Source organism: Peromyscus californicus, unplaced genomic scaffold (genome assembly GCF_007827085.1).
Source record: "Peromyscus californicus insignis strain IS unplaced genomic scaffold, ASM782708v3 Scaffold_12__1_contigs__length_115047231, whole genome shotgun sequence".
In the NCBI taxonomy this organism is placed as follows: Eukaryota; Metazoa; Chordata; class Mammalia; order Rodentia; family Cricetidae; genus Peromyscus; species Peromyscus californicus.
In genome coordinates, this window is record NW_026294413.1 from 86,748,033 (window position 1) to 86,775,391 (window position 27,359).

At 50.9% G+C, this 27,359-nt stretch overlaps 1 protein-coding gene across 3 annotated transcripts; it reads right to left on the reverse strand.

Annotated features, from left to right (window-relative positions):
* Positions 1–1,062: 1,062 nt before the first annotated feature.
* Positions 1,063–27,359, reverse strand: Tkt (transketolase). Of its 3 annotated transcripts, none has more exons than XM_052733750.1 (14): positions 27,138–27,359; positions 16,344–16,461; positions 15,376–15,489; positions 14,494–14,591; positions 9,553–9,744; positions 8,858–8,976; positions 7,445–7,638; positions 6,657–6,821; positions 5,706–5,862; positions 5,464–5,594; positions 4,754–4,837; positions 4,541–4,634; positions 3,470–3,592; positions 1,063–1,356 (listed from the first exon to the last, which is right to left on the reverse strand). In XM_052733750.1, exons 1-14 carry the CDS (start codon positions 27,242–27,244, stop codon positions 1,181–1,183), a joined length of 1,872 nt encoding a protein of 623 aa, XP_052589710.1. In that variant the 5' UTR covers positions 27,245–27,359; the 3' UTR covers positions 1,063–1,180. The 3 variants fall into 3 exon arrangements, with proteins under 3 accessions (XP_052589710.1, XP_052589713.1, XP_052589711.1); XM_052733753.1 differs by lacking the exon at positions 27,138–27,359 and adding an exon at positions 26,731–26,914; XM_052733751.1 differs by lacking the exon at positions 27,138–27,359 and adding an exon at positions 17,525–17,547.

Genomic DNA, 27,359 nt, shown 5'->3' on the forward strand with positions numbered 1-27,359 from the left:
CTCAGTTTCCTATGCAGGGCGTGTGCTTAGCATTGTAGTACCACAGATGACCACCAGGTGGTGACCAAGCACCCCCGACTTCTGGTTTTAAGGTTTACTGGTTTTTGTTGTTGTTATGAACTATGTAAGAAAAAAAAAACACTGTAATTATGTCAGGGCTCCAAACTCTTGGCTGAGAAGCAGCCCTTTCCTACTGTCCTTCAGTTGTCACAGGCAGAGAGATGGCTTGCCTGCTTTTCTCGCTAAAGACGTTTTTCTTTTTTTTTTTCTTTTTAAGATTTATTTATTTATTATGTATACAGTGTTTTGTCTGCATGTATGCCTGCAGGCCAGAAGAGGGCACCAGATCTCATTACAGATGGTTGTGAGCCACCATGTGGTTGCTGGGAATTGAACTCAGGACCTCTGGAAGAGCAGTCGGTGCTCTTAACCTCTGAGCCATCTCTCCAGCCCCTAAAGACGTTTTTCTAATATGTGGGGCTCAAGGCCTCCCTCCCAGGGTTTGCCCTGAACCCAGTTACCCACTGAGAAGTCCCAGTCATTTTCCTGAGACCTACTTTCCCTGTTGTTTCTGGAGTTGGTGCCACACACACCAGATCTGATCTGGCCAAGCAGCTCACTAGCTGATCAGTTTGACCAGCTCCCTCTGCCCAGACTCAAGGGCAGACAAGGGCATAGCTCTACAAATGTGCCTCATCCTCCCCAAGGGCATGGAGTATTAACCAGGGAGTCTACCAGTGGCTCATGTCCCCCAAAAGGACAAAGACTAGGAACAAATGAGTCTTTCTACTCCAAGCTCTGACAGCAGAGTAGCAGGACCTTAGGGGACATGAGGAGGCTATGAAGGAGCCAGGAAAGTTACTGGCTAAAAGGCAGGGTACAGTCAGTGTGCCCTGACTGTGGCTGGCAGGGAGCAGTTGTAGAAGCTGGACAGGGGAAGGTGATTCCTGGGGACACCCAGATCCCGACCCCAAGCCGAGAGCACCAGCTGTCTCCCTCTCCCTTCATCCATCCCACAACCTGCATTGGATATGTTCACAAAGAGAAAAAATGGTCTCAGGGTTCATTTTTCTCAAAACATATATTTACGTCTTCTTGTCTCCTCTCAGTACATCTTTGAGCACCTTGCCAGAACCTCGCAGGAATGTGCAGCTCCCCCGCCCAGCACCCCATGCCCTCCCTAGCCCTTGGTGACAAGGCCCTTCACAGCCTGCACAATGGCGTCCTTGTCAATACCAAACATCTTCAGCAGCTCAGCGGGCTTCCCACTTCTTGGTACCTGGCCAACAGCCAGGCGGGTGACAGTGACTCCAGGTTCACCCACTACTGCAGCAGACACGGCCTCACCTATGCCACCTGAGAAAGGAAAGTCAGGTAAGTCTTAGTCTGAGCCCAAATGTCAAAGATTGCATATGCACCACTCCCCTTGCCAGAGCAGACATCACTAATCCATCACAGTAATAGAATAAGTAATCCATTACTTAGAATGTGCACTCTTACTCTATTCTTTTTTTTTTTCCTTGAGATAGCTCAAGACGGCTTCAAACTGACTGTAGTCTAGGATGACCTTGCTGTGGAATATTATTATTTTACAACGTATTTATTTATTTATTTATTATTATTATTATTATTATTATTATTTTTTGGTTTTTCGAGACAGGGTTTCTCTGTGTAGCTTTGCGCCTTTCCTGGAACTCGCTTTGGAGACCAGACTGGCCTTGAACTCACAGAGATCCGCCTGGCTCTGCCTCCCGAGTGCTGGGATTAAAGGCATGCGCCACCACTGCCCGGCTTATTTATTTATTATTTTTAACATGAGTACTCTGTCTACCTGTATGCCTGAGTGCCAGAAGAGGGCATCAATCCCATTATAGATGGTTGTGAATCACTATATGGTTGCTGGAAATTGAACTCAGGACCTCTGGAAGAGCAGCCAGGGCTCTTAACCACTGAGCCATCTCTCTAGCCTCTGTGGAATATTATTTTAACTATAAAAAGATATGTTACATTTGTTTATGATGTGGAACATTACTTTAACTGTGTTGATGTGTGTTATATTTATTTATGCTGCATTTGTTTAATGATGTAAGGATGTAAAGATATGTTACATTTGTTTATGCTGTGGAATATTACTTTAACTGTGTTGAGGCATGTTATATTTATTTATGCTGCATTTGTTTGACGTAAGGATGTGTGTTTAATTACGTAAAGATGTGTTGCATTTGTCTCACCTTGCCTGTCTAAGACACCTAATTGGTCTAATAAAGAGCTAAACAGCCAATAGATAGGCAGAGAAAGGATAGGCGGGGCTGGCAGGCAGGAAGAATAAGAAGGAGAAAAGAATGAGGGAGGATGAGAACGAGGAGAAAGAGGGGAACACTCCGGGGGCAGGAAACCAGAGCTGCCAGCCAGCCCGATATGAGAGGCAGTGAAAGTAAGATACACAGAAGGAAAGAAAAGTAAAAAGCCCAGAGGCCAAAGGTAGATAAAGAGAAACAGGTTCATCTAAGTTAAAAAAGCGAGCCAGACACGAGCCTAAGCTAGGCCGAGCCTTCAAAACTAAGTCTCTGTGTCATGATTTGGGAGCTCGTTGGTGGCCTAAAAGAAAAAGCCTGATCCATGATCCTGAGCTTCTGATTCTTTTAATTCTTCCTCCAGAAAGTTGGGGTTCTGTGTGTGAGCCACCTGCCCGATTATGCAGTGCTGGGGGTGGAAACCAGGACTTCCTGCACCCTAGGCAAGGACTCTACCACCTGAGACAGCCTGCATCCATTCTTCTTTGTAGCTTTGGCTGGTCTATGTAGATCAAGGTGACCTTGAATTCACAGACATTCACCTCTCTTTGCCTCCTGAGTGCTGGGATGTTGCCATGACACTTAACTTTATGTAATTAAAATATTTTTAATGTGCCTGTGGAACACTTTATTTTTTCTTAAATTGGTCCCCTGGAATAGGAGTCATAGATGGCTTTAAACTGCTATGTTAGTGACAGGGATTGAACCAAGGTCCTCTGGAAGACTGCTGAGTCTTTCCAGCTCCTCCATTTATTTCTTTATTTAGTATGTGTGTGCACACATGTGCGGTACAGGTGGAGGTCAGCTTGACCCCAAGTTGTGCACTAGACCTTCGAAGCTCATGTCTTCCCCAGAGACATCTCTAAGAAAGAAGTGGCATGTACTTGTAGAAGATGCTTTGAAAGGATTAAAAAGGACATTCTGTATGTAGCCAGAAAACCCACAGCCCTATGTCAGTACAGTCGGGACTTGGCCTCTTATGAGGCTTAGGCTTTGGCTTAGGGACCCGGCTAACTCACAGCTGCTGGTTGGCTGAGCTCCACGAGGCCCCGTCAGTGCTGAGTGGCAAAGGCAGACTGCCCTCAGAGGAATTCCAAGCCCTGTCTACACCTTGGCTCCCGGGCCCCTGCTCCTTTCTCTAGCCTTCCTGATCCAGTCTGGTACAGCCCAATTACCTTCATAGTAGTGATCCTCCACCGTGAGAATCCTGCCTTTGGTTGTACGCGCACAGTCAAGAATGAGCTTTCTGTCCAGGGGCTTGATGGTGAAGGGGTCCAGCACTCGGATGCTGATCTTCTCTGTGAGGGAAGACCAGAACACAGCTAAGAGAAGGCTGCATGCTGTGCCCTGCCCTATGGTGGAACTTCAGCGGCCCCTTATCCTGAATGGGGTGCCTTGGAGACTGTCTCATAGCTATGGGCCAAGGAAGAATCACTCTCTGGGGGCTGACTGTTGAGCCTTTGTTTGCCAATGCCCTCTGGGAGATCCTGGTCAGCTGTGTGCCCTGTGGACTGTCCAAGGACAGATTGGTGTGTGGGGGTCCTCATCCTCCTATGCCTTTGAGGATAAAGGGGGGCTTCAGATGTCTGATCTAAGACAAAGGTTTACGGAGTGATAGGAAGAACAGCTGTAGCCAGCGACCCTCGCGGGAGAAAAGCTAGATGCTCACCACACCCAGCCGCCCAGCCTGGGAGGGGCTTTCTGGACCTCTCTCAGGCCTGTCTTGCTACAGCCTCAGGCCTGTTTGCCCCCCATACCGCACAGGCCACTCTGAAGTCACCAAACCAAGCTACTACCCTTTGCTTCCTGGTGCTCACAGCTTGAGATGTGGCATGTCTGGTGATCCTATGGAGAGGCGCTTCATGTCTGCCCTACGATATCACTAGCTAACATTAATACCTGTAATAATAGTGTTAATGCAAAGTCACACCTAAGTCCTCAGGACAGTCATAAAGGTTAAGAACCAGCTTACAGACGGGGAAACAGAGGCACAATGATGGCCAGTAATTTATTTAACTAGAGCCCAGCTGAGCTGTGACTCCAGCCTCACTGTCCGGCTCCAAGGCCTCTGATATGATGTACTGGGACCACAGGTTGGGACTAAAGTCATCAGATGTCCCAGAACTTGCTGGACATGGTGTAATGACTCAAAGGGTGGCTTCAGGGTCACCCTTTAACTAGATAAGAGTCTGTGTAACATGTAGACATCGCTCAGTCCGCGACCTTCCTGGTCCCTTCCTCCTTACCTTTCTTCAGCAGCTCTGCAGCGGCCAAGGCCTCATGCAGAGTCACACCAGCCCCGATCACTGTCACCTGGTCGTCTTTGCTCTTCAGAACCACCTGGGGGTGACATGAGGACAGTGAAGTTCAGACTAGGAGCCAGGTTAGGGTCTGGTAGTGGGAGTAGCAGCAGGGTCTGTGTCTCTCTGGGGTTTCTCTCAGACATGAAGGGCACTGACCTTGGCTTGGCCAACCTGGAAATCCTCATTGTTGCTGTAGATGATGGCATTTTCTGGGCGGCTGGTCCGGATGAAACAGATGCCCTGAGATTGGAACAGATAAACTGAGAAATACAGGACAGCACTTAGATCTGTCCTGTGACAGAGGGCAGAGTTTTCTAGATGGCCACTTTTCCCAGGTGCAAGCCTCTGCCAGCCATCAATTAATTATAAACAACAGTCATTGCGTCCCAGCTGCCACAGCAAGGAGATGGGACTTGTTCCCTGTGGCTGGCACCTCTAAACACATGAGGAGCATTCCCAGCGTGGCTAATCTCAGACTGGAAGCAAGAAAGCAGACTGACTGGCCTGACTTCTCGGTGGGGCTAGTCTCCAGAATGCCTCAGTAAGGCCGGCCCCTGCTCTCAGGCAAGAAACAGGAAACTCTATATGCTACTCTGTGGCAGGGCAGCTCTTGATCTGAACCATTTACTCTGTTCTTCAACTCAAGCAGGGCAAATATTGTCTACTGTCCAACTGGATGCCATGATGTACTAAGAATGGTATGTTTTGTTCTTCCTGGTCTCACTTCTTTAAGCTATACAAACACCACAACAAGGTCAGGAAATGCCTCCCTGGGCATCCAGTGACCAACTCTGCCTCTGTGTTGGCCTCCTCTTCTGCCTCTCTACAGAAGAGCTAACTTCAAAAAGAACAGCTGCATGACTAACCTTCGTATTGGCTGCTAATTCCACTGCCTTCTCTGTGGCAACTCCATCGCTCGGGTAAAAGACGGTTGACATGGGGACTGACCGAAACATGGCCAGGTCTTCCAGGGCCATCTGTGAGGGCCCATCTTCCCCTGGGGTATTGAAAAGATGAAGGAGATGATGATTGGCTCCCTGGTCCCAACCCCTCCCACATCCACCGCTCTGAGGAAGGTAGTGGGTGCTAGCATCTGGTCTAAACTCACCAATGGACACGCCACAGTGGGAGCCACAGAGGTTGATGTTGCTCTCCGAGATGGCTGCCATGCGAATCTGGTCGAAGGCCCGAGTAAAGAAGGCCGCGAACGTGCTGCAGAAGGGCACTGTCCTGTCGCGGGTAGCACAGCCTACAGCAATGCTCACCTGGGGACAGGAAGGGCGGGTCAGCCCTGAAGAAGCAGGGAGCCCAGAACCCTCCTGAGGCCACACGTGGGAAGTGGAAGAGCCTATGATCCTAGCACGCTAATTCACGCGAGACCTCTGTAGATCTGTAACCTGTTTCCCAACCCCAGACTCCTATGACTTGAAATAATCACCTCAAAACTTCTCCCAAGATCATTTTCCTTTGATACCAGGTATGGTAGCCGTCTGTAATCCTAGCACTTGGGATATAGCAGGATCAGGAATTCAAGGCTAGCCTTAGCTACATACTGAAATCTAGGGCAGCCTGGGATACATTAGAGTCCATCTTTTTAAAAAAAAAAGGGCCGGGCGGTGGTGGCGCACGCCTTTAATCCCAGCACTTGGGAGGCAGAGGCAGGCGGATCTCTGTGAGTTCGAGGCCAGCCTGGTCTCCAAAGCGATTTCCAGGAAAGGCGCAAAGCTACACAGAGAAACCCTGTCTCGAAAAAACCAAAAAAAAAAAAAAAAAAAGGTTCTATGGGCCAGTAGGTCCCCTTTACCACCACACCTGTCCTACATGCAAGCTCCTCCCACGTGTAACTGTCCCTTGGGAATAATCACCCCCAAAGTGGCCATTCAAGGTCAAAGGTCAGTGTGGGGTCCTAGTTGCTCCTGTGGTTTCTCTGAGCTGGCCCACGGCTGACACTTGGCATTGCCAATATGGTTGCCCCAGGGAGGAAGAGGGCTTCAGCCGGCCGCTGCCCCATCATGGTGGTTCTGCAGCTGTGGCTGGCTGTGCCCCTCAGCCTACCCACCATGTTTTGCTCGGCAATGTAGCACTCAATGAAACGGTCTGGGTGCTCCTTTTTGAAGAGCTCCGAGAAGGTGGAATTTTTGGTGTCCCCGTCCAGGGCAATGATGCGGTCACTGGCATGGCCCAGCTTGGCGAGGGCCTGTCCATAGGCCTTCCGGGTGGCTATCTGTAGGGAGAACAAAGGCTCTGAGTACCACCGAGGCGTGTGTAGGGCTGAGGCCTGGGGTCTTGTCTGAAGCTTCTGAGGGGCTATAAACATGGAAACAGAGGCTGGGCATAGGAGCAGCACATGCTTGTAACCCCAGCACTAGGGGCAAAGGCAAGAGTTTGTTCAATCTGAGGCCAAACTTGGGCTACACGGTGAAACTTGGCATCAAGAAACTCAAAACAACAATATAAAAAGGGAAACAGAAAAAAAAAATGAGCCCAGTGAGACCTGGAAACTGCCAAAACACAAGAAGACCAAGGGCCTGGAGACAGAAAGCTGCAGGCTTCACTGAGAGCTTTACTCAGAGAAAAGCATAGACCAAGACCGCTCCACCTAGCCTTTACCAGACCACGAAGGAGCCCTGAACGCTAATCTTTTCAACTAGAAGCTTACTATGTGACCAAGTCCCTCGCGCCCTCTGAGCCTCTACGGGCACATAACTCCGGCATCAGGAACAGACAAGGAGCCTCAGCTTCCCTGTTTGCCACAGACTCATTCCTTTCCAGGAGGCCTAGACCCCGGGAAACCAGAGAACCAGCTCCAACCCAGTTCAATCCATCACTAAAGAGCCAACTAGGTACCTTGTCCCCCACTTTGTAGCTAGGTGGGGTGGGCATGCGGATGTTGGCAATGTCCACTGAAGGGGCATCCTCCTGAGGGGGCGTGGCCAGGATCTTCTTTTTGCTCTGGACCTGGCTGTAAATCTCCTGGATAATTTGCTCAGCCATGTTTTTGGGGAGGGGCTTCCCATGCCATGAATCCTTGTCTTCAATCCCTGCGGGTATTGGAGAAGACAGAAGGTCAGGTAGGGATATCCACAGAGGGAAATCATGGGAATGGCGGTGTCACGGAAAAGAAGAACCCGGCACTATTAGGGACAGGAAAAGAAGGTCACAGAAGAGGACTTCTGCATGCCCGCCCACCACTCGGGGAAACGGCTCAGATGAACAGGAGGAGGAGGAGCCACGTGTGGGCAGATGTGTGTCCCCTTTGCCACTGTCCCCGTAGGCCCTTGCCCCAGACTCTGCAGCCCATGCTAGAGAACTCAGACTCAGTTTTGGGGGGAGTTGGGAGGAACCCCTGACGGAAAACGAAGCAGACGACCAGAAGGAGAGAGAACTACTAAGTTTATCCAACACATTTGTGAGCAGAGTGAGGTCTTCCCATCCCTTCAGAGCTTCACCGTCTGGGGACCAGTGAGGCTTAACACCCTCTGAGGTCACCTTCTGTCACTGTAGCCTAAGCAGATCCAAGAACAGACAGACCAACCCTCCCAGTCAGTACCAGGCAGTCTGAGTCACCTCCAAACCTAAATCTCAATGTTGGATGAACTCAAACCATCCGGCTTGGCAGCAGTCACTTTTACCTACCATGCCATCTTGCCAGCCCCTCTTTCCTTTGGAGACACAGCCTCACATAACCAGGTTGGCTTAAAACTCGTTAAGTAGCCAAGGGTCACCCTATTCTCTTCTGCCTCCACCAGCTGAGTGCTGGGACCACAGGCATGTGCCTCATATCCCCAGTTCTATTTTCTGTCTTTTTTATTACAACCATTAGAACTGGGGTGAGATTTCTCATTGTCTCTGGTCACTTACAGCTTGACCCTTCCATTGATCCTCAAGGGATCTGGAGTTCAACCGTGGGTGTCGGGGAGGGACTATGCCTGCTTCACTCTCAAGCAGGGAACCATTGTCGGACGCCTGGTGAAGGCCTCCGCCAGGCACTACCCCAGTGCCCTGCTTCCTTGGGGGAGAATTCAGGTCTTTCCAGGAGCTTCGGGGCTGCACAGTGCCACATTACACTGCAACCCAGGGCAGATGGCTGGAGCTGGCAGGGACAGTCCATTGAGTGACACCATACACTAAGGGGCTGTTTCACTCAGGAAGCATCTGTCTGTCTATACAGCTCAGTTGAGACCAGTCAGTCACTCTAGGAAAATGACAGGCATTTCTCCAGGCACAAGGGTCTCTCTGGGGATGGGGAAACACACAGACCTGTGATCCCACGGCCCTTGAAGGTCTTGGCGATGATGGCTGTTGGTTGGTGCTTGGCCTGGCCAAAGGCCTTGCACAGCTCCTCCACGCTGTGTCCATCCACGATGATGGCGTGCCAGCTGGGGACAGAGGTGGCACAGGGTCAGGGGCAGCCAGGTGCCAGAGGACCCTGAAAAGCCCCCAGGGAAAGATGGGGCCCAGCATCTGGGAGCTTGCCTGCATGCCACCCCATGGCCGAACTCCAGCTGGAAAGTCTAAGACACGACTGTTTCCAATCTGGACTTTCTTCCTTTCCCCTACATTAGTCTGCTTCTTTTGCTTAGTTTTAATTTCCCTCCTTTCAAATAATTCAAAGCTTAGTTCATGCCCCGTCCTTTCGTCCTGATCCACTCATTTCCTAAGAGATGTTTTGGAGACCATGCACCGAGTTTGGAGCCCACATGTTATTAGATTCATAAAATGTTTGGCTCAGTGTGCACCTGATTCCTCCATAGATATTGCAGACTTTTATACGCTCAACCACGTTATCTAACCTCTGTCAAGGAGCTGGGACAGTGCTGTGAACCCTAACACTCTACTCCACCCCACCACCGTTGGGGATTGAACCCAGAGCCTTGTACATGCTAGGCGAGGGCTTTACCACTGAGCTATGCCCTCACCACCACCTTTTTGGGTATATTAATATACATACATACCCAAAGGCCTCACAGCGCTTCTGGTAGATGTCCACCTGGTGCTGCAGGGGAGCTGGGTCGCTCTGGCCCAGCCGGTTGATGTCAAAAATGGCAACGAGGTTGTCCAACTTGTAAATGCCAGCAAAGGCCATGGCCTCCCAGACAGAGCCCTCGGACACTTCCCCGTCTCCCAGCATGCAGTAGACTCGGTAGCTGTGGACAAAAGCTCATGGGAGGGCTGGTCCCTCTCTCCTGGGAGAGTGAGGCCCTCAACACCACCCTCCCAAGAAACCGGGACAGAGGTGCAGCCAGCCACATATGGCCATGTAGAGCAGGCAGCAGGGACACGACAAGGTCAATGTCATCACTGGGAACCTAAGGCCAGCCCACACTCTACAAGTAAGCTGCCAGGAGCCGCAGGACCGGCTGCTGAGATGATGGGGATCTGGCCAGCACGAATCAGAGCTGGGGCTGTTGAGGCAAGAGTTAGAAGGAAGAGAGGTTGAAGGACTTGGGGGGTTGGCACCCCTCCCCAGCAAAGACTGGATAGACGGGACCTTGGGAACCTAGGCTCATTCAATCTGGGGGAAGAGACGAGGCACAGCTGCTCAGCACAGGGACCAGGTGCCTCACAGGGAGGCTCTCTGCAAGTTCCTCCAGTACGGCTTTCTCCCCTCCACACCGGCAAGGGCGGTCTTCTCAAAGCAGGGTGTCAAGGTACGAGTATGAAATCAGGGTACATTACTGAGAGAGCAGAGCTTTTGTTGGAGGGTGGGGTAAAGAGAGGTAAGGCCAGAGGCACAGGACTGGTTCAGAGACCCCCTAGCCCCAAGGGAGGTGAGGATCTGGAGGTCTTGCAGCAGTAGCCAAGAGTAACTGCCTCCATCATGGGCCCGCCCCATGGTTGGTGCTGGGCCCTGAGCTGAGTGACCTCCTTGAGAGGAATTCCCCAAATCCACAGAGGCCAAGAAAACATTCAGATCAGTCAAAGGACTTGCGTCTGAAGTTACATATCGGACTGTGCCCTGGACTGTCAGCTGTATAGAAATGCACACAGAGGGAGGGGTGTCAGGATGGGGAGGTGGGTACCCCCACACCTTGCCCAGTATTCAGCTGTGTGGTTCTGCCTGGCTGGACTCACAGAGAAAGGCCCTCCAACTGACTGCAGGCCCATAGCTAGACAGCCGGAGTTGTCAGCATGACTCAGCACTTCCACAGGCCCAGGCCACAGAACTTCCTGCATGTTTCCCAGGCTGGGACTTTTCTTGTGAGGTGTCTACTAGGTGGGGCCACTGGTACCCTGGACGGGAGGGCCCGCATTTCAGACACATGCTTTTCTGGAACATGGTTTTCCTCTAGCCATCTTCTCTCTTCCTAAGGCTACTGGGGCCCAAACACCCCAAAGGAGCTCTGGTCTGACACAGCAGCTCCCCAAAAGGACCTCCATGATAAGAGCCAGAGAGACAGGCGTGTGGGGATCCTGACCTCCAGAGTTTCTAGGGAGGTGGAATGGCTGTGTCCCATGTCCAATCCACTTCCACAAAGTCAGACTGGAACCAAGCTGGCTTACAACATAGCCTTGTACTTCAAGATCAGAGACAGGGCTGGCCCCACAGGGTCAAAAGACTAAGGAGAGGAGAGTATCCTAAGGTCCTGAGATGCTGGGAATGAGGCTGTGAATAGATGTGGGGGGGCCTAGAGAAGCCTGGGCTAACCCTAGCTGGAGATGCCAGATGTCAAATGTTAGGGATTGGCACTACACTGTGATCCACTTAAAGACCTGTCAGCATGGCTCTCCAGAGGCTGCGAATTAAGAAGGCACCCGGTAGTCAATGACAGCATTGTCAATACTAGACTTACTCTGCACATCAGGGTTCAAAAAAATTCAAAGATGTTGGGGCTGGGGGAGTAGCTCAGTGGAAGAGTACTAACCCAGTATAGACAAGGCCTTCACTCGGCCTGCAAAAAAACCCCAAAGATGTGAGACGTGCTGAAAAATCACAAAGACGTAGGCCAGTCTTTAAAAACTTGTTAGTTTCAGGTAGAGGTGCCTGCCTAATGTGTGCGATTCGTTTTTTGTAGTTAAGACAGGGTCTCACTATGCAGCCTTGTCTCACAGAGATCCACATGCTTTGCCTCCTGAGTGCAGGGATCAAAGGCACGCACTGCCCAGCATGCCAGCTTAATGTTAACCGGGATAGATTCCGTTTACTCCATTCCTTAGATCACAGAAATAAAAGCTCTACAGGATTAGAAGGAAACAACAAATAAGGGCCGGGGGCTGTAAGGTGGCATCGGGAACTAAGAGAAAGGCCCGCCCGCGCTCACGGGAACCATCTTGCACGTCCAACAAGACTGGCTAAGTGACACATGGTATACCCACAGGACAGGACATTAGAGACACTAAAGCATCTCTTGTTAGTTTAGCCCTGAGGAAATGGCCACGATAGACTGTTTAGATGTTTTAGGGCTCAGCAGGTACCCGATGCCACGCCTGACCACCAAAGTCCAACTCCCCAAGTCCCTTATTGTCCTCAACTTATCCACTGACCTCCACACCTCGCCACGGCATATGCACATTCGCCTCCTCACTATGACAAACCGGGGTTGGGTTGTAGGGTGTGGGGTGGGGGGGGGTAGGGGTATGGGGGGTGGGGGGAAAGTTTAGCGTTTTAAAAAGCAGAATGTGAACTTACATTAGGGTTACAAATTTGTAAATCCTTTTATGAAGACTTAATGTGGAAGAAACACCTTATTAGATTTCAGTTAGGGAAAGGGGTTAAGAATCAAGAAAAGGGAGCCAGACTTGGTGATGCGTGCCTGTAATTCCAGCCACTTGTGAAAGAAACTGAGGCAAAGTGACCACAAACTGAAGGTTAACCACAGCAGTTAGAACTACAAATGATAAATAAGAAAAGGAGAGCTAAGGCCATGCACACACTTCCTTCCTTCTTTCTTTCTTTCTTTCTTTCTTTCTTTCTTTCTTTCGTTCTTTCTTTCTTTCTTTCTTTCCCTCCCTCCCTCCCTCCCTCCCTTCTTTCTTTCTTTCTTTCTTTCTTTCTTTCTTTCTTTCTTTCTTTCTTTCTTTCTCTTTCTTTCTTTCTTTGCTCTGTAACTCAGTGCTAAGTAGGCAGTGTCCACGTGTAACCGCACAGTGGCTGTTATCTTCCAGGGGACCTGAATTTTAAATTTTGTTTTCCATGGACCATCTCTCTAGGATGTGTTCTTTTCTAACTGCTACTAAACTTAGTGTATTTTATTCTTGTAAACAAGAATTTTAGCAACTCAAATAACAAGAGCATCAAGACTGTTAGACATACGTCTAAAATATAATTTTGAAAACCCTGGGACATTGATTTACTGTCCCTGAATCTCAAAGAGCAACATACCAGCAATTAGAAAACACTGAGAAACTTTTTTTTTAAAATTGTATCATTGTTGATGAATAAATGTACTTTAAAACAAAACAAAACAAAAAAATGTTTAAAAGAGCTTGCAGGGAGAGTATGCCAGCAACCCATTTGGCTCCATCAGCATGCTAGCTCTGGGTGCCTGGCTGGGCCCGATAATCTCCTGGTGCCCTGGCCCTTCACCCCCCACAACCCCACCCCTACACGATACTGTCTGAGGGCCCAGGCTTCAGCTAACCCTGGCTCTAAGCCACCACAGCCTCTGGGAATCCACTAAAGCCCTTCTCCCTACACTGGTTTGTTCTATTATGTCAAGGTCAGAAAACGATCCTTCACAGGGAATTATTTCAAGCAGCTGTAGGGAATAATTAACTCACTTCTCTGGTTCTAGGCCAGATAAAATGTTCTTAAGCATACACCTCATCCTCTGCGACACTTCATCTCAGAGTGAATCATTTCTGGGTGTAGCTACGCTCGCCCTAAAGCTCAGCCAGGAACTGCGGCCAAGGCTGTGCTGGGGGTGACCCTGGACTGAGGGGCTGGGTCCTGGGAGGACTGGGGCTCTCCAGAGAGCTGATCCAGAAGCCCCACGCCCAAGAACTTCCTGCGAACAGCAGGTGCTTCCCGGTATGTGGGCGGGGCAGTCAGGCTTCCTACAGCCACCTGTCCCCAGAGGGACCTGGCTGTGGCCTCTCTTCAGCAGGGCTGGCCGACAGGGAAGTGGGATGTTCCTGGCTGTAGGCCAGTCCCCTCCAGCCCTCCTAGGAAACTCCTTGCCCACAGGGCACCTGGGGACGATGGGTGTGCCTCGGGACACTCAGACCAGAAGATCTAGGTAAGTATTCTTCCTAGTGACCCCTCACACCCCTGCCCTCAGTGAGGCTTCTCCAGGTGAAACCCAGCACTCAGCCTTGCTCCCACATGGTGGACTGGAGGAACTGTTCGGACCAGTGGTTACTCCTAGAAGCCTATTCACTCTGCTTCCTAGGCGCAACCTGTCCACAGCAGATCAAGTGGCTGAAATCTGTCCCAAGGGCACTAGGAGTTCGACAAATCTCCTGAGGCCAGAATAGCTACCCTATCCACCAGGCTGTACCCACCCACCCACCTCAGTCTCTACACTAGCTGATGGGAGGTGCCTCGAGGACCCTGCCCTCCAGAACATAATTTAATCCTCTTCATACACAAAGGCAGGTCGCCCCGGCCAAGCTTCCTGTCAGACATGGGGGTGGGGAGGCAGGCTGCTCTGACACTTTCAGGAGCCGGGCACCAGACTGAGGGCATATGGTACCACTATGTACTCAGGATGCAAACCTGACCTGACAGCCAGACTCTGGGAGGGTCCTTTATGTCTGAGTTGGTCTCATCTGAAAGGAGTGCTGGCCACGTCACCATCTCAGGGCTTTGAGGGCAGAAGGGGGCACATGTTGATTTTACTTAGCCCCAGTCAGGCAGGAAGAGGAGCCAGGGGCAATGTAGGAGGGGCTAAGCCTGGGCCACTGAGGAACCCCCTCAAAATTACCAAGGGTAGGAGTGGGGAGCATTGGGTTACCTGGCTTTGTCGAAGTATTTGCCTGTGTATGCCATTCCACAAGCAGCTCCCAGGCCCTGGCCCAGGGAGCCAGTGGCCACATCGGTGAAGGCTTGTTTCTGTCGTAAGAGAGATCCACAGTTATTCAAGGGGCCAGGAAAGAGCGTTTCCAACTCACCCCCTAGGATCTTGGCTTCTCTGGCCATGGCAGCCAGGGCAGCATCCCCACCCAAAGTCAGTGAACCCCTGCCCTGCAGAAGGACCTTCTGGAGACTGAGTTCTTTTTTTTTTTTTTTTTTTTTTTGTTGTTGTTGTTTTTCGAGACAGGGTTTCTCTGTGTAGCTTTGCGCCTTTCCTGGAACTCACTTGGTAGTCCAGGCTGGCCTCGAACTCACAGAGATCCGCCTGGCTCTGCCTCCCGAGTGCTGGGATTAAAGGCGTGCGCCACCACCGCCCGGCGAGACTGAGTTCTTATTCGGACAGCAAAGTCACTCTGGGAGTGGGTTCAATTCTAAACCCTAGTGAACTGTGTGACCTCAGGCTGGGAACTAAACCTCTCAGAGTCTCAACTGCCTCCTCTGTAAACACAGCTGATCACATGAAGCAGCTAGAGATGGGTGACGGGGATTATAACAGATTATAATAGAGAGTGTTCGGCCCTCGTGAACACCTAGACCACAGTGTGCCTGTGATACATCAGTATGTGCTGGGATCAACCTGGCACCAAGGGGCAAAGCACTTCCTTCCCTAGGTAGGTACCACTAGCACTCTGCCATCACCCCACGGACCTCTCTCTTTTCCTTCCTCATCATAGTCGGCTCCTCTGCCTTTCCCCTCTCCCTTGTGCCTAGGAGAGAGGGAGATGAGGCAGAGGCCCAGGAGGCTCCCTGCTGGGTGACTTACCGGGACAGGATGCCCATCCAAGTCAGAGCTGATCTTCCTCAGGTTCAGCAGCTCTGCCTCGGGCAGGAAGCCAGCTTCAGCCCAGACTGCATATAGGATGGGAGCTGCATGGCCCTGTGGGGAGGTGCACAAGGAGGTCAGAGGCAGAGCTGCAGGGACCGTTTCCACTGCACATGCTGCTCCCGGGCTTGGCTGAGCTGGCCAGCCAGGATATCCATTTCAGATGAGGAAGCCAGTGAAGGCTACTTCTCCCCTTTCAACCCTCTCCAGACGCTTGGTTTTCAGCCCAAAGTTCCCACAGTCCAAAGTGGGCAGGCACCATGACAGGTGCAGGGGGCACAGCTGTGCAGCTGGACAAGTCCAAAACCCCAGCAGGCGGCCGCCACCCTAATCCCGGCTGCTGGCATGGGACACACTTGGACAGACTTCTAAGCCTCACAGCCTGCCCCGGGAAACCAGAGGCTGCTGAGCCAGGCCAGAGGACAGGTGGATTTCGGGCAGTTGTGGTATGGTTGGCGGCTGTGATTTTTACTAGAAGAGGAAACACGGGGCGTCGGCCCTCCCCAACTGTAGTGGACTGTCACTCACGAGGAGGGCAAAGCTTTGGCCCTCAGAACGCTGGCACAACACAGAGGGGCTCGGGCAGAAGGTGACACAGGATCTCCAGACCTGGATTTCAGTGTTGCCTGTCAGCATCAAACCTGAGCACACACCCAGCAGAAGCGCAGGTTCTTCTGCCCCCTACCCCGCTTTGTTAAGTCTCTGATGTACCCAGACTACCGTACCTGTTAATTTTGGTCCCTTAGCTCAAGTTCAACTTGTCAGTTCAGCACAAGGCATAGAGCGGGGAGTAGGCTGAGCAGGTAGGGAAGGAAGGGTGGGCTGGGGCTGGGCTACCGCTCACCACCATTCCAGGGAACCCACAGGGCCCGGCCCCAGGTAGGTGTGGCTAGCAGCAGGGCTCTTACCTTGGAGAGCACAAAGCGATCATTGTGAGGGTTTCGGGGATCCAGGGCCTTGTAGCGCATGGTATGGAAAAACAGGACAGCCATGATCTCGGCAGCGCTACAGCATGATGTGGGGTGGCTGTGGCCAAGGAGAGAAGACAGGCATGAGCATCCTGGCCACAGACCCTGGCCTACAACATCCACTCTGGCATGTGTCAGGGGCCTGGGGATGCCTGTTCTGAGGAGACACACACAGGCATCGGAGCCATGGGCTCCCACTACTTAGAAACATAGTATGTGTTTCAAGAAGGCTACTGTTGGTGGCTTAGGATCTAGAGTGGCTTGGGTACCAGGGACTGCCATACCATCCCAAGAGTACCCAGTATGGGGGGTGGAGCTTAGTCCCTACCTAGGAGTTCCTAGAGGGACTTAACTGGTCAAGGAGCCACACCCCAAAGAGACTGCCCAGAATCCACCTGCTTATAAGGAGCAGTCTGCCCACTCCGGGGTCCACTGGGGCCATGAGCAGAGGGGTAAGGGAAGGTTTGCAAACTGAAACATCGGACTTTAGTTTTCTGGTTGTTTTTTGAATGGACACTCTGAAGGCTAGCATACAGAAACGTGCAACACACAAGCTCATCTCCACAAAGGCTATCATTATAAAAATAACAAACCCCTCCTGCCTGCGGGTAGATAAGAGCTGAGGTGGGGTTGGCAAAAGCAGGAAGCTGCCCTTCCAGTTCTGGAGTGGTAGGGTCTCTATTTTAGAGTCTTATTTTGACAACTGAATGGTTTTAGAAAGCACAAGGATTATATCCTAGAGGCTATGTGAGTTCAGGCTGCACAGGATCACTTGATTAACCCGGTCCCTACCCCGGAATGGGGCCAGAGGCTGTCGCTCTCGGCCAGTTGCAGAGTCTGCCTAGCCACACTCTATCAAGATCGGCCTCCCACACATGCAGCTCGGCTCGGCCCTGATGCTGTTGCTCGAGGCGCTTCACACTAAAACATGCCAATACCAAGCCCAAGGGCACATGCAACCCTGGGTGGGATTCACACCAGCAGCCTCCTCCCCTCTTGGGGTTCCCCCATCAGGTTAGCGGTAAATCGCTCCCAGCAATAGACAGGTTAGTAGAGGAATCCAGAACTGTCCATGCTGGTTTAGTTCCCACGTTCCCAACACACGATAGATAGCCTCATACTTCACCATCTCTATGAACTCCTGGTCATGGGGGAAAGACACTACACCTGAAAAGAGGGAGGTGAGGACATGTCAACGAGAGACTCCTGTCTGTCTCAGAGGCACCCTCACCCCTTGCCCCCAGCGCCCACTTCAGTTGAGAACACCCAGGCCAACTGCCCTTCCTACCCTCTGAGTACAGCCCCATTCCTAAGATGACTCAGCAGTTAAATGCTCTTCTGGAAGATCCAAGTTCTGATCCCAGCACCCACATGAGGAGCTACCTGTAACTAACCCCAGCTCCAGGGGTTCTGACACCTTCTTCTGGCCTCCACAGGCACCCGCACTCACATATGCGTACCCATATCCACACAACTAAAAATAAAATAAATCTTTTTTTAAAATGAATGCAATAAAATTTGGGGGGGGATGGGAAATGGCATGGCTTGTTATGAGGAAGCCCCAGTAGGGAAGGAAGGGCCCAAAGAAGAGAGATAAGGGCAGGGACTCTGCCTATTGACCAAGGGGTGACACTCTGGCATGGCCATAACTAAGGAGGACACCCAGAGAAATTGTATGGCGGAGTGACGTCTGTGGCAGAGGAGTGCCCAAGCTCACACACAGCAGACATGGAGGAAGGTGAGGAGCTACAGGAGATCCCACAAGTTGATATGTGTTACAAACTATTGATTTATGTTTTCCTTGCTAGGCCCCTGAAGAGGGTACCTACAACACCAGGTGCTGATGTAGTCTTCAAACCCACTAAGTGCCTTCTCAGCGGGGGCAGGGTGTGTGGATATGGGCTGCATCATGTGGGATATGTGACTTAGCTCATCTCCGGGAGGCTCCGCTTCTTTGTTTATGAATGGGGATGCTGTGAAGGGGTCTCGGGGAACCAGTGAGAGCCAATGCAAAGGTACAAAGTGGGTTGGCCACTGCCACTAGTGGCTTATTTTAAGGTTGTGTTACTTTTGTTTATGTTGCGTTTGTTTAACTCTGTGAAGCTGTGTTACTGTGCCTGTCTAAAACACCTGATGGTCTAATAAAGAACTGAACGGCCAATAGTGAGGCAGGAGAAAGGATAGGCGGGGCTGGCAGGCAGAGAGAATATATAGAGGGAAAAATCTGGGAGGATAAAGATCTAGGAGCCAGAGAAGGAGGAAGACTCCAGGGTCCAGCCACCCAGCTACACAGCAAGCCACGGAGTAAGAGTGAGATACAGAAGTAAGAGAACGGGAAAAGCCCAGAGGCAAAAGGATAATTTAAGTTAAGAAAAGGTGGCTAGAAACTAAGCTAAGGCCGGGCATTCGTAAGTAAGAAGAAGCCTCCATGTGTGTGATTTATTTGGGAGCTGGGTGGAGGGTCCTCCAAAAGACCAAAGACCAACCAGCAACAATAGTGGCTGAGGGCACAAGGTGCCAAACCCCTCAGGGCCTTCAACTGCTCACCTACAGACCAGGACTCTGGTTCGCCCGTCACTCCAGGCAAGAGAGAAGCAATGAGCCAAAGATCGAGAGAGGATGCTGTAAAAAGTGCTGAGCACCGAGGAGACATGGCCACTCTCAAGCCCAAATTTCTAGAACATCTGTGGGGCCAGAAGCACAGGGACCTGCGGCTTCAAGACCGAACGCTCCTTGCAATCCAGCCTGCCTGAATCAGATACCTGCGGGTGCCATGGAAAACATAGCTGAAGATGCATCTGAGCAGAGGCGGCGTGAGGGGTGGGGATAGTCACCCTACCACCTGTTCTGTGTGCTGCACAGGAGTTACAAGTACACTCGGCGGCTTGTTAAACAATCAGCTCTGCCTTGGCCCAGGGGGCCATCTACAATCTCAATCAGTTCAGTCTACCCAGAAAGAGTGCAGTTTGGAACCAGGTCCCAATAATGTCTCTCCCACCACACACACACACACACACACACTGGCCTTCTCCAGATCACACACAAGCTTCCTTGGTCCCCTCTCCAGGAGGGCGTCCACCCCTATAACATTCATTCCTACTCTTGGGCTTCCCAGTAGGAAAAGGCCAGAGAAAATCCCCCAAGGGGCCTCAAGGTGAATGAACAAACCAGAGAGACCAAGCACTCATGGCCTCACCATGGCAGCCTCCAATGCTTAAAATCTACAAAAGAAAAGACTCGGGCACCCAAGGGGGTACTAGAAAAAAAAAAAAAAAACTGGACTGAACTTAAAGAGAGCAGAAAAAAGATGTGTTCAGGTTCACATGTGTGTGCATGAAGGAGCCAAGGCATGGTCTTGGTGGTCTTTCCTCAGGTGCTGTGACCTTGGTTGATTTTTATTATTTTTTACTTTTCAGTTCTTCAAGACAGGGTTTCTCTGTGTAACATCTCAGGCTGGCCTCAAACTCACAGAGATCCACCTGCCTCTGACTTCCGAGTGCTGGGATTAAAGGCGTGCACCACTACCGCTGGTCCTTGGTTGATTTTTGAGACAATCTCATTGGCCTGGGACTCACCAATTAAGCTAGACTGGGTGGCCACTAAGCCCCATGATCCACTTGTCTCTGCCTCACTTGCACTGGATTACGAGCATACACCACCACGTCCATGGGCTCTGAGGGGGTCTCAGGTCCTAAAGCTTGTAAGGTCCAAGCTAACACTCCAGCCCAGAAAAAAAATTAAAAATAAAGCAAAAGCTGAAGAGGTGGCTCAGAGCAAGAGCACTCACAGCTCTTCCAGAGGATCCAGGTTCAATTCCCAGCACTCACAATGGAGGTTGACAATTATCTGCAACCCCAGGGATCCAACACCCTCTTCTGGCCTCTGTCGGCACCACATGCATGTGGTACACAGACATACAGGCAAAACATTCATACACATAAAACAAAATAAATAAAAACCCTAGAATTTCATGAAACAGTAAGAAAATATGGGGCTGGAGAGATGGCTCAGTGGTTAAGAGCACCGACTGCTCTTCCAGAGGTCCTGAGTTCAATTCCCAGCAACCACATGGTGGCTCACAACCACTTGTAATGAGATCTGGTGCCCTCATCTGGCCTGCAGGGACACGTGCAGGCAGAATACTGTATGCATAATAAATAAATAGATCTTAAAAGAAAATACATACTATAAAGAACCAGAGCCCAGAGCTAGTTCTTTCTAAATTATTATTTTTGGGAGGGCCAGTTCCGGGATCAAACCCAAGGCTGCCAAGGAGAACAAGCCCTCTGACAGCACACTACATACACCTCTAGACCAAAAGCTAGTTCACAAGGGGTGCGAGGAGTGGGGAGACACCAGGAAGACACCAAAAATCTAGCCAACTTGTGACTCATTTTCTTATGAGAAGAGCAGTATCAGACACAGCAGTGAGAGCAAGGCGTGGTGACATATGCCTGTAACCCTAGCTTGGGAGCCCGAAGGAGGCAGGCAGACGGCCATTTCAAAGCCTGGGCTCCAGTAAAGACCTTGTTTTTGTTTGTTTTGTTTTTTTGTTGTTGTTGTTCTTTTTTTTTTTAATTTTGGTTTTTTCGAGACAGGGTTTCTCTGTCTTGGTGCCTTTCCTGGAACTCACTTGGTAGCCCAGGCTGGCCTCGAACTCACAGAGATCCACCTGGCTCTGCCTCCCGAGTGCTGGGATTAAAGGCGTGTGCCATCACCGCCCGGCTTGTTTTTTTTGTTCTTAATAGGACTCAAGGCACAAATATATGGTGACTATTCTGACCCACCTGATATAAAAAGATTTGAAAACAAAACAGTTCTGGGGAAATGTAGTTTACCCAAATGTACCCGAACAAAAGATGGAAAACGTGAGCCACTTTGACCACATAGAAAGACTGTGTCAGAGAGGCCTGTTCCCCGAGACCCAGCAAGCCTACACACACACACAGGAACACACGGAAGAATGCAAACATACATTCCATGTGTACCCTGGGGGACACACAAGAAGGTTCCCATGTTAAACAGCAAGGAATGGTCTGGAACCAATGCTGCATGCACCAACAGGACAGATGAATGAAACACGAGGGAACACAGACAGCAGAGGCAGCGAGGGACCTACCCTTTACAGACCCAACATCAACGCTACCTCACAAACACAGCCTGTGAGAAAAGCACACCAGAGACATGACAGAGACGACCACATTGTTTGTGAATACATACAAATGCAGTGTATACACACTATAAAACAGAATAAAGGGGCATTCGGGGTGTTTTTCTGGGAGAATGGGAGATAAGGAAAAGGACAAAGAAGTCGCCTCCCTTCATCGATCCCATCTTATTTTTTGAGACAGGGTCTCTCATTGAACCTACAACCCACCCACTGGCTAAACGGGATGGTCAGTGAGCCCTTGGGGTCCTCCAAATGGAGCTGGGATTACAGATGTGTATTGCCACACTTGGTTAATTTATGCACATGTTCCCCTCCCCTTATATTTGGTAAATTGAGTGTGGTACACACATCTGTAACCTCAGCACTTGGGAGGTAGAGGCAAGACTGTTTCCCATGAGTTCAAGGCCAGCTTGCTCTACAAAGTGAGTTTCAGGCCAGCCAGGGTTATAGGGTAAGGCCTTGTTTCTAATAAATTCAGGGTATCAGATGGAAGTCCCTCAAACAGTGAGCTGATTCCCACCCAGAATGAATCTGATCCTGGACCTCAGGCCATTCCTTCAGATCTTTGTCTGACGACACCTCTCCTGAGCCAGTTAATATCCATATTGACATCATCACAGATCAGGTCTAACATCCTTCTCATTTTAGGGTCGGGACTGTCAGGGTCCTCAGAAGTCAAGTGACCTGTCCAGAGACCCAGTGCCAGTCACCAGCAGGGGTAGGACAAAAGCAAGAAAATGTGTGACATACAAGGGAAGCTGTAAAAAGAAATGAAGCATGAAAAGCCATGCTATCACGTGAACAAATCTACATATTATGCCATGTGAAAGAAGCCAGACCCAAAAGACCTCATTCTGTCCAATTCCATTATGATAAAATATCCAGAAGAATTAAATTTACAGAGACAGGAAAGCTGAGCCAGTGTGGGAAGGGAGGAAACTGCAGATGGGCAAGAGAGGTCTTTCAGAGGCTGGGGCATGTCCTAAAATTAAAGGTAATAAATTCACTAAAATTACCATAGATATAAAAAAAAAATCTTAGCTGGGCAGTGGTGGCGAATGCCTTTAACCCAGCACTCAGGAGGCAGAGGCAGGCGGATCTGAGTTCAAGGCCAACCTGGTCTACAGAGTGAGTACCAGGGCAGCCAGGGATACGGAGAGAAACCCTGTCTTGAAAAACAAACAACAAAATCTCAGAATTAGCTGAGAATACAATTCAGTGGTAGAGAGTACTTGCCTGGCTCTGGGTCCACTCCCTAATACCACAAAAACAAAACAAGTCAGACATGGACATTTAAAACCTTTCACTCTGCAAAGTGTCCCTCCACGGGGCAGTTACTGCTCTGTCTCTGGAAGGAGGGCAGTGCTGAGAGGCCAGTGGAGGAAGTTCTCAGGTGTCTGTACTTCCCAGACGAGTTGTACAGCCTTCAGCCATCACACTCTTCTCCATCCAGGGATGTAGCCAACTTCTAAGCAAGAGACGCCACTGTGAGCTCTGCTCGACCTCACCTCTAGATACTACGGCCCCAGCTCTGTCCAGGTCCCTGGTCTCAGGGGTGTCCTGGACACCCGGGGAAAGAGAACTGCTCCTGATTCCATGGGACCAGGCTCTGGAGACAAGAGGCCAACTCTAGGAGTCAGTTTGAGTTCACAGGAAGCCACGAAGTGATCTCCAGCAGACCCCAATTAGCGCCCGCCCCTTTGTTCCCAGGTTTAAGGAATACTGGCCGTTAGCTTTGCTGATTCAGGGCTCACCCAGGCAAAGAGCCCAGTAGTTCAAGAGCTGCCAGGTGTCTTCACCCTGAATTGAGAAACATGACTGCTGCTGCTGCTGCTGCTTGGTGGTGGTGGTGGGGCAATCTCAACCGCTTTGCTCTTACCTCAGTCAGAGCCAGGAGGGGCAGGAGGAGTCAGATGTCCCCAGGCAGCCTAAAAGAAGCTGGCCCTTGGGAGCCCTGTTCTGTCCCATGAGGCTGAAGCCACACAGGGGCTAGAGTCTTGAGAGGGTCTTCTGCACATCTGGTCAAAATGCCCCTGAATGCCGGAGTTGGGGAACAGGAAAAGCTCCAGCCACTTCAAGAGCAGGCAGTGAGACCCCAGGGTCTGCTCACCCCGAACTCTCAACCTCACTCCTAAGGGACCTGATTTAAAAATCATGGTTTGGATGCTATTTATGTGTTACATGTTGGAGGTTTGGACCGGGGTGCAGAGGTGGTATGGAACACTGGAAGGTCCTTGGGGGAGCAGAGGGTATGCTCTTTGACTTCCTGTTTAGCTGTTTCTTCTTCTCTCATATTCCCACCATGAGCCTTACCCTCACGTGTTTGGATTCTCTCCATCTAAAATTACAAGTTTAAACAACAACAACAACAAACCAAAAAACCCAACAACCTTTTCTTTGGGCTGGAGAGCGGACTTAGGGGTTAGAACTACTTTATTGCTCTTGCCAGGGATCTAGGTTCAATTCCTGGCACCCACCCAATGGCTCACAATCACCCATAAACTCCTCTTCCAAGGGATCCAATGCTCTCTTTCTGACTTTCATAGACACCAGACATGTACATGTACACATACATACATGCAGGCAAAACACACACACACACACACAAAATAAGTCTAAAAACAAAGTAAAACCAAAATAAACAAATTTTAAAACCAAGATAAACGAAAAAATTTCTTTGTAAAGTTAGAGTGCCTCATGTATCTTATTACAGTTAAAAAAAAAAAAAAAAAGACTAACCGGCTTTCTATGATCCCATCATTTAAAGATGGAGAAACTGAGGCACTGAGAACAGTAGGGTCTTCCTGACAAGGACATCGCTGCTCAGAACAGAGAAGGATTAGATCTATTTCCTCGTGCTCACAAGCCAGGTCTGGGCCTACCCTATCCTCCCAGGTACTCTCCCCAAAGCTGTGGAGTCAGAAACACTAAGGGACTCCCTGAAAGCACAGACTACTTCCCCTTTAAGTCAGGCCTGACTGGGGTGCTCCCGCAGATGACACTTGGCTGCATTTGGCTAACACAGTCTAGCCCTGCAAGGTGAGGGCTGAGAACTTTCACTACTAAACTCAGCAACCCGGCCACTTCTGACAAGGCCTTTGGAGTTTCCTTTTGTTAAAGCTTGGATGAGTTGGACCCCTGCCACAGCGGCATCGGCACGTGGAAGATGACCCCAGCGAGTCCGGCCACTGTGGGTGCTGCCTCAACAGAAAGGCCTCTGTGATGTTCCACCCACCCCACTCCCCACACAGAGGCCAGTGTGCTGACTTTCTGGGGCCTGATGAGGCCTACTGCACACAGGGCTGATGAGACAATACTGTCCACTCAGGACCGCTTGCCATTCTGAAATCAGCAACCTGGACCCTAACTGATAGGATGTCCAGCCTCAGTGGGTGGCCAGTGAAGACTGGACCAAAGTGTTCTTTCTCTACCACATCCCAAATTGTCCCAGAAAATGGGACATATCGATTGGGTGGTCAGTTCGTCTATCTGCTCCTGACTGGGTCAGAACTTCAGTACTGAACCTGCCTTCACTTGATGGAACTCACTCACTGCAGTGAGCCTCCAAATAAACATTCAGGAGCCAGAACACACTCACATCTCAAGCCTTCCTGGAATATTTTCTGTACACAATCATCCTCTTTGCACACACATTTCAAAATCATTCTTGTGACAGGGCTTGAGGAGCAATGTTACTTCCTGCTGAAAAAACATTTTCCCAAGTAGTACTTTTCTGCACCTAAAATATACCCAAACATGCAAACACACACCACACACACACACACACACACACACACACACACACACATCGTATTTTACATAGCCACCTCTGTCATTTTGCACATGGATATTTTCAGAGTCCAGGGAATTCCTAAGGCTACAATGTAAACATTGGTGTAACTCTGTAGCCACCTGCAACACTTTCCCCTGGAGACCACCCCTGCTTTGGAAGTAAGCCCTCTTACAGCTGAAAATGTTACTTAATTTCTCTCCAAGCTATACCTGGCTTTCCTCTGCCCCTTCATTCATCCTCCAGCCTGCTATCCGCCCTACGCCTAAGAGAACTTTCTGAGAAGCCAGCCCCACGCCAGGCTGTACTAGGTAGCCACTGACTACCAGTTTGGGCCAATGACGTAACACACTCCTTTTCAACGTCTTCATGTGTAAACTGATCATCAGGAAGGAATCAAGGATGCTGTGTTACTCCAGGAATTCCCACCTAGCTGCTCCCTGATCTTGGCAAGGTCTGCATGCTTATCAGTTTTGTAGAATGTGCAGCTGCAGAGGTAGCAGTTAGTTAACCGCTCCTCTCTGACTAGACTTCAGACCTGAAGGGAATCGTAGGGGCCAGTAGAGAACAAGCAATATAGGACACGAAGACCTACTCTGTGCTAAGCTAAGGAGAAGACCGTGTTGAAAGGAAGTCAGGTCTCTACTTGGGCAGGGAACACCCTACACCACAGTCAGCGATCTAAACCCAAGAGAGATAACAGGTCCAAAGTATGAATGGGAAGTTCAGTGGCAAAGGGCTCCCAGCCCAAACCTTCTGAGAACACCCCGTCTCAAAAGCACGAAGGGTAAGTAGGAACCCGCGCTAAAAGGCCAGAGAGACTAACTCTAATAATATATCCTGTATGGAACTGGCCAGAATCCAGAATTCTGGTCTTTGTTCTAAACTCACAGCTTAGCTGGGTTTCTGAACACTCCCAACCCAGTTCCCCCAAACCATTCCGCGAAGCCCACACCTCCCTATCTCAGTGGTCTCACACCAGGTCCGACGGAGACCTCAGAATTTCTTGAAACCACCCAGTGTGGAAACACCGTTACCCCAGAACTTCCCTTTCCGTGTGGGCCCCGCGCCTTCATTCTCCAAGCTTGGCAAACCTCCTTCCCCCGGCCTCGCACTGCAACCTCCTGGCTCGGGTCTGATCTTAGTCTCCCTTTTCCTTCTCATGCCCAGGGTGTTGTGAACACGAGTCACCTCCCCGCCCCCACCCTGAAGTCCTCAGCGGCGCCGGGATCCAAAGCAGGACCCCAACCCACAGATGGCAGGGTTAGGAATAAGTGTCGAGGAGGAGAGCATGGTTAGAGATGCGGGGAAGGGTGGGCCCCGAGTCTCCTGCAAAATGGTGGGCTCTACACACATTCTCCGCTTACAGTGCAAGGGCTGAAATGCCAGCTTTCGCTGTGACCTTGAACAACTGATATAAATCCGGAACCTCAGTTTCCCCCTCTGCAAGTCAGTGGAGCCAACAGGTTGGTGGAGAGGGATGGGGCCCCCACGTGCGCCAGGCTCTCCCGCCAGCAGTCATGGTGGCCTCCGGGTGCAGCCGCGGAGCTCGGAGGCGCGCTGGGGTGCAGGGGGAGCCGGGAACCCGGGCCGGCTGGAGGCGCTCGCGAGGCCGAGGCCCACGCGGCGGAACCCGGCCGCTCCGGTGCAGCGGAAGACTCCGCCATCTGACCGCGCCCCCGCCGCCGCCCTCGTGGCGACATCGTGCAGCGCGACACGGAGTCAGCGAGACCGTGGGACCCGGCTCCCCGCCCCGCCAGATCCGTGCGCTCACCCGGAGCCTGCCGCGGTGGTGGCCTGGATGGAGCTGATGCGCAGGCGATTGGCCGTGTCCTTCAAGGCCTGCAGCTTCTGCTGATCTGGCTTGTGGTAACCTTCCATGGCGCGATCGGGCGAGGACGAGGACGCTGGGGATAGAGACGCAGAGCCGGTGGCGGCTCAGGCGGTGACAAGCGGCGGCCGAGGCCCGGCGAGGCGGGCGGGCGCGTTAAGACTC

Coding starts and splice junctions, on each gene's coding strand:
- Tkt (XM_052733750.1), bottom strand. CDS start 27,244: ATGGAAGGTTACCACAAGCCAGATCAGCAGAAGCTGCAGGCCTTGAAG. Junction 7,639..8,857: donor CAAGGGCCGTGGGATCACAG/GTCTGTGTGTTT, acceptor CAATACCCGCAG/GGATTGAAGACAAGGATTCA. Junction 5,595..5,705: donor CCACTGTGGCGTGTCCATTG/GTGAGTTTAGAC, acceptor TCAATACCCCAG/GGGAAGATGGGCCCTCACAG.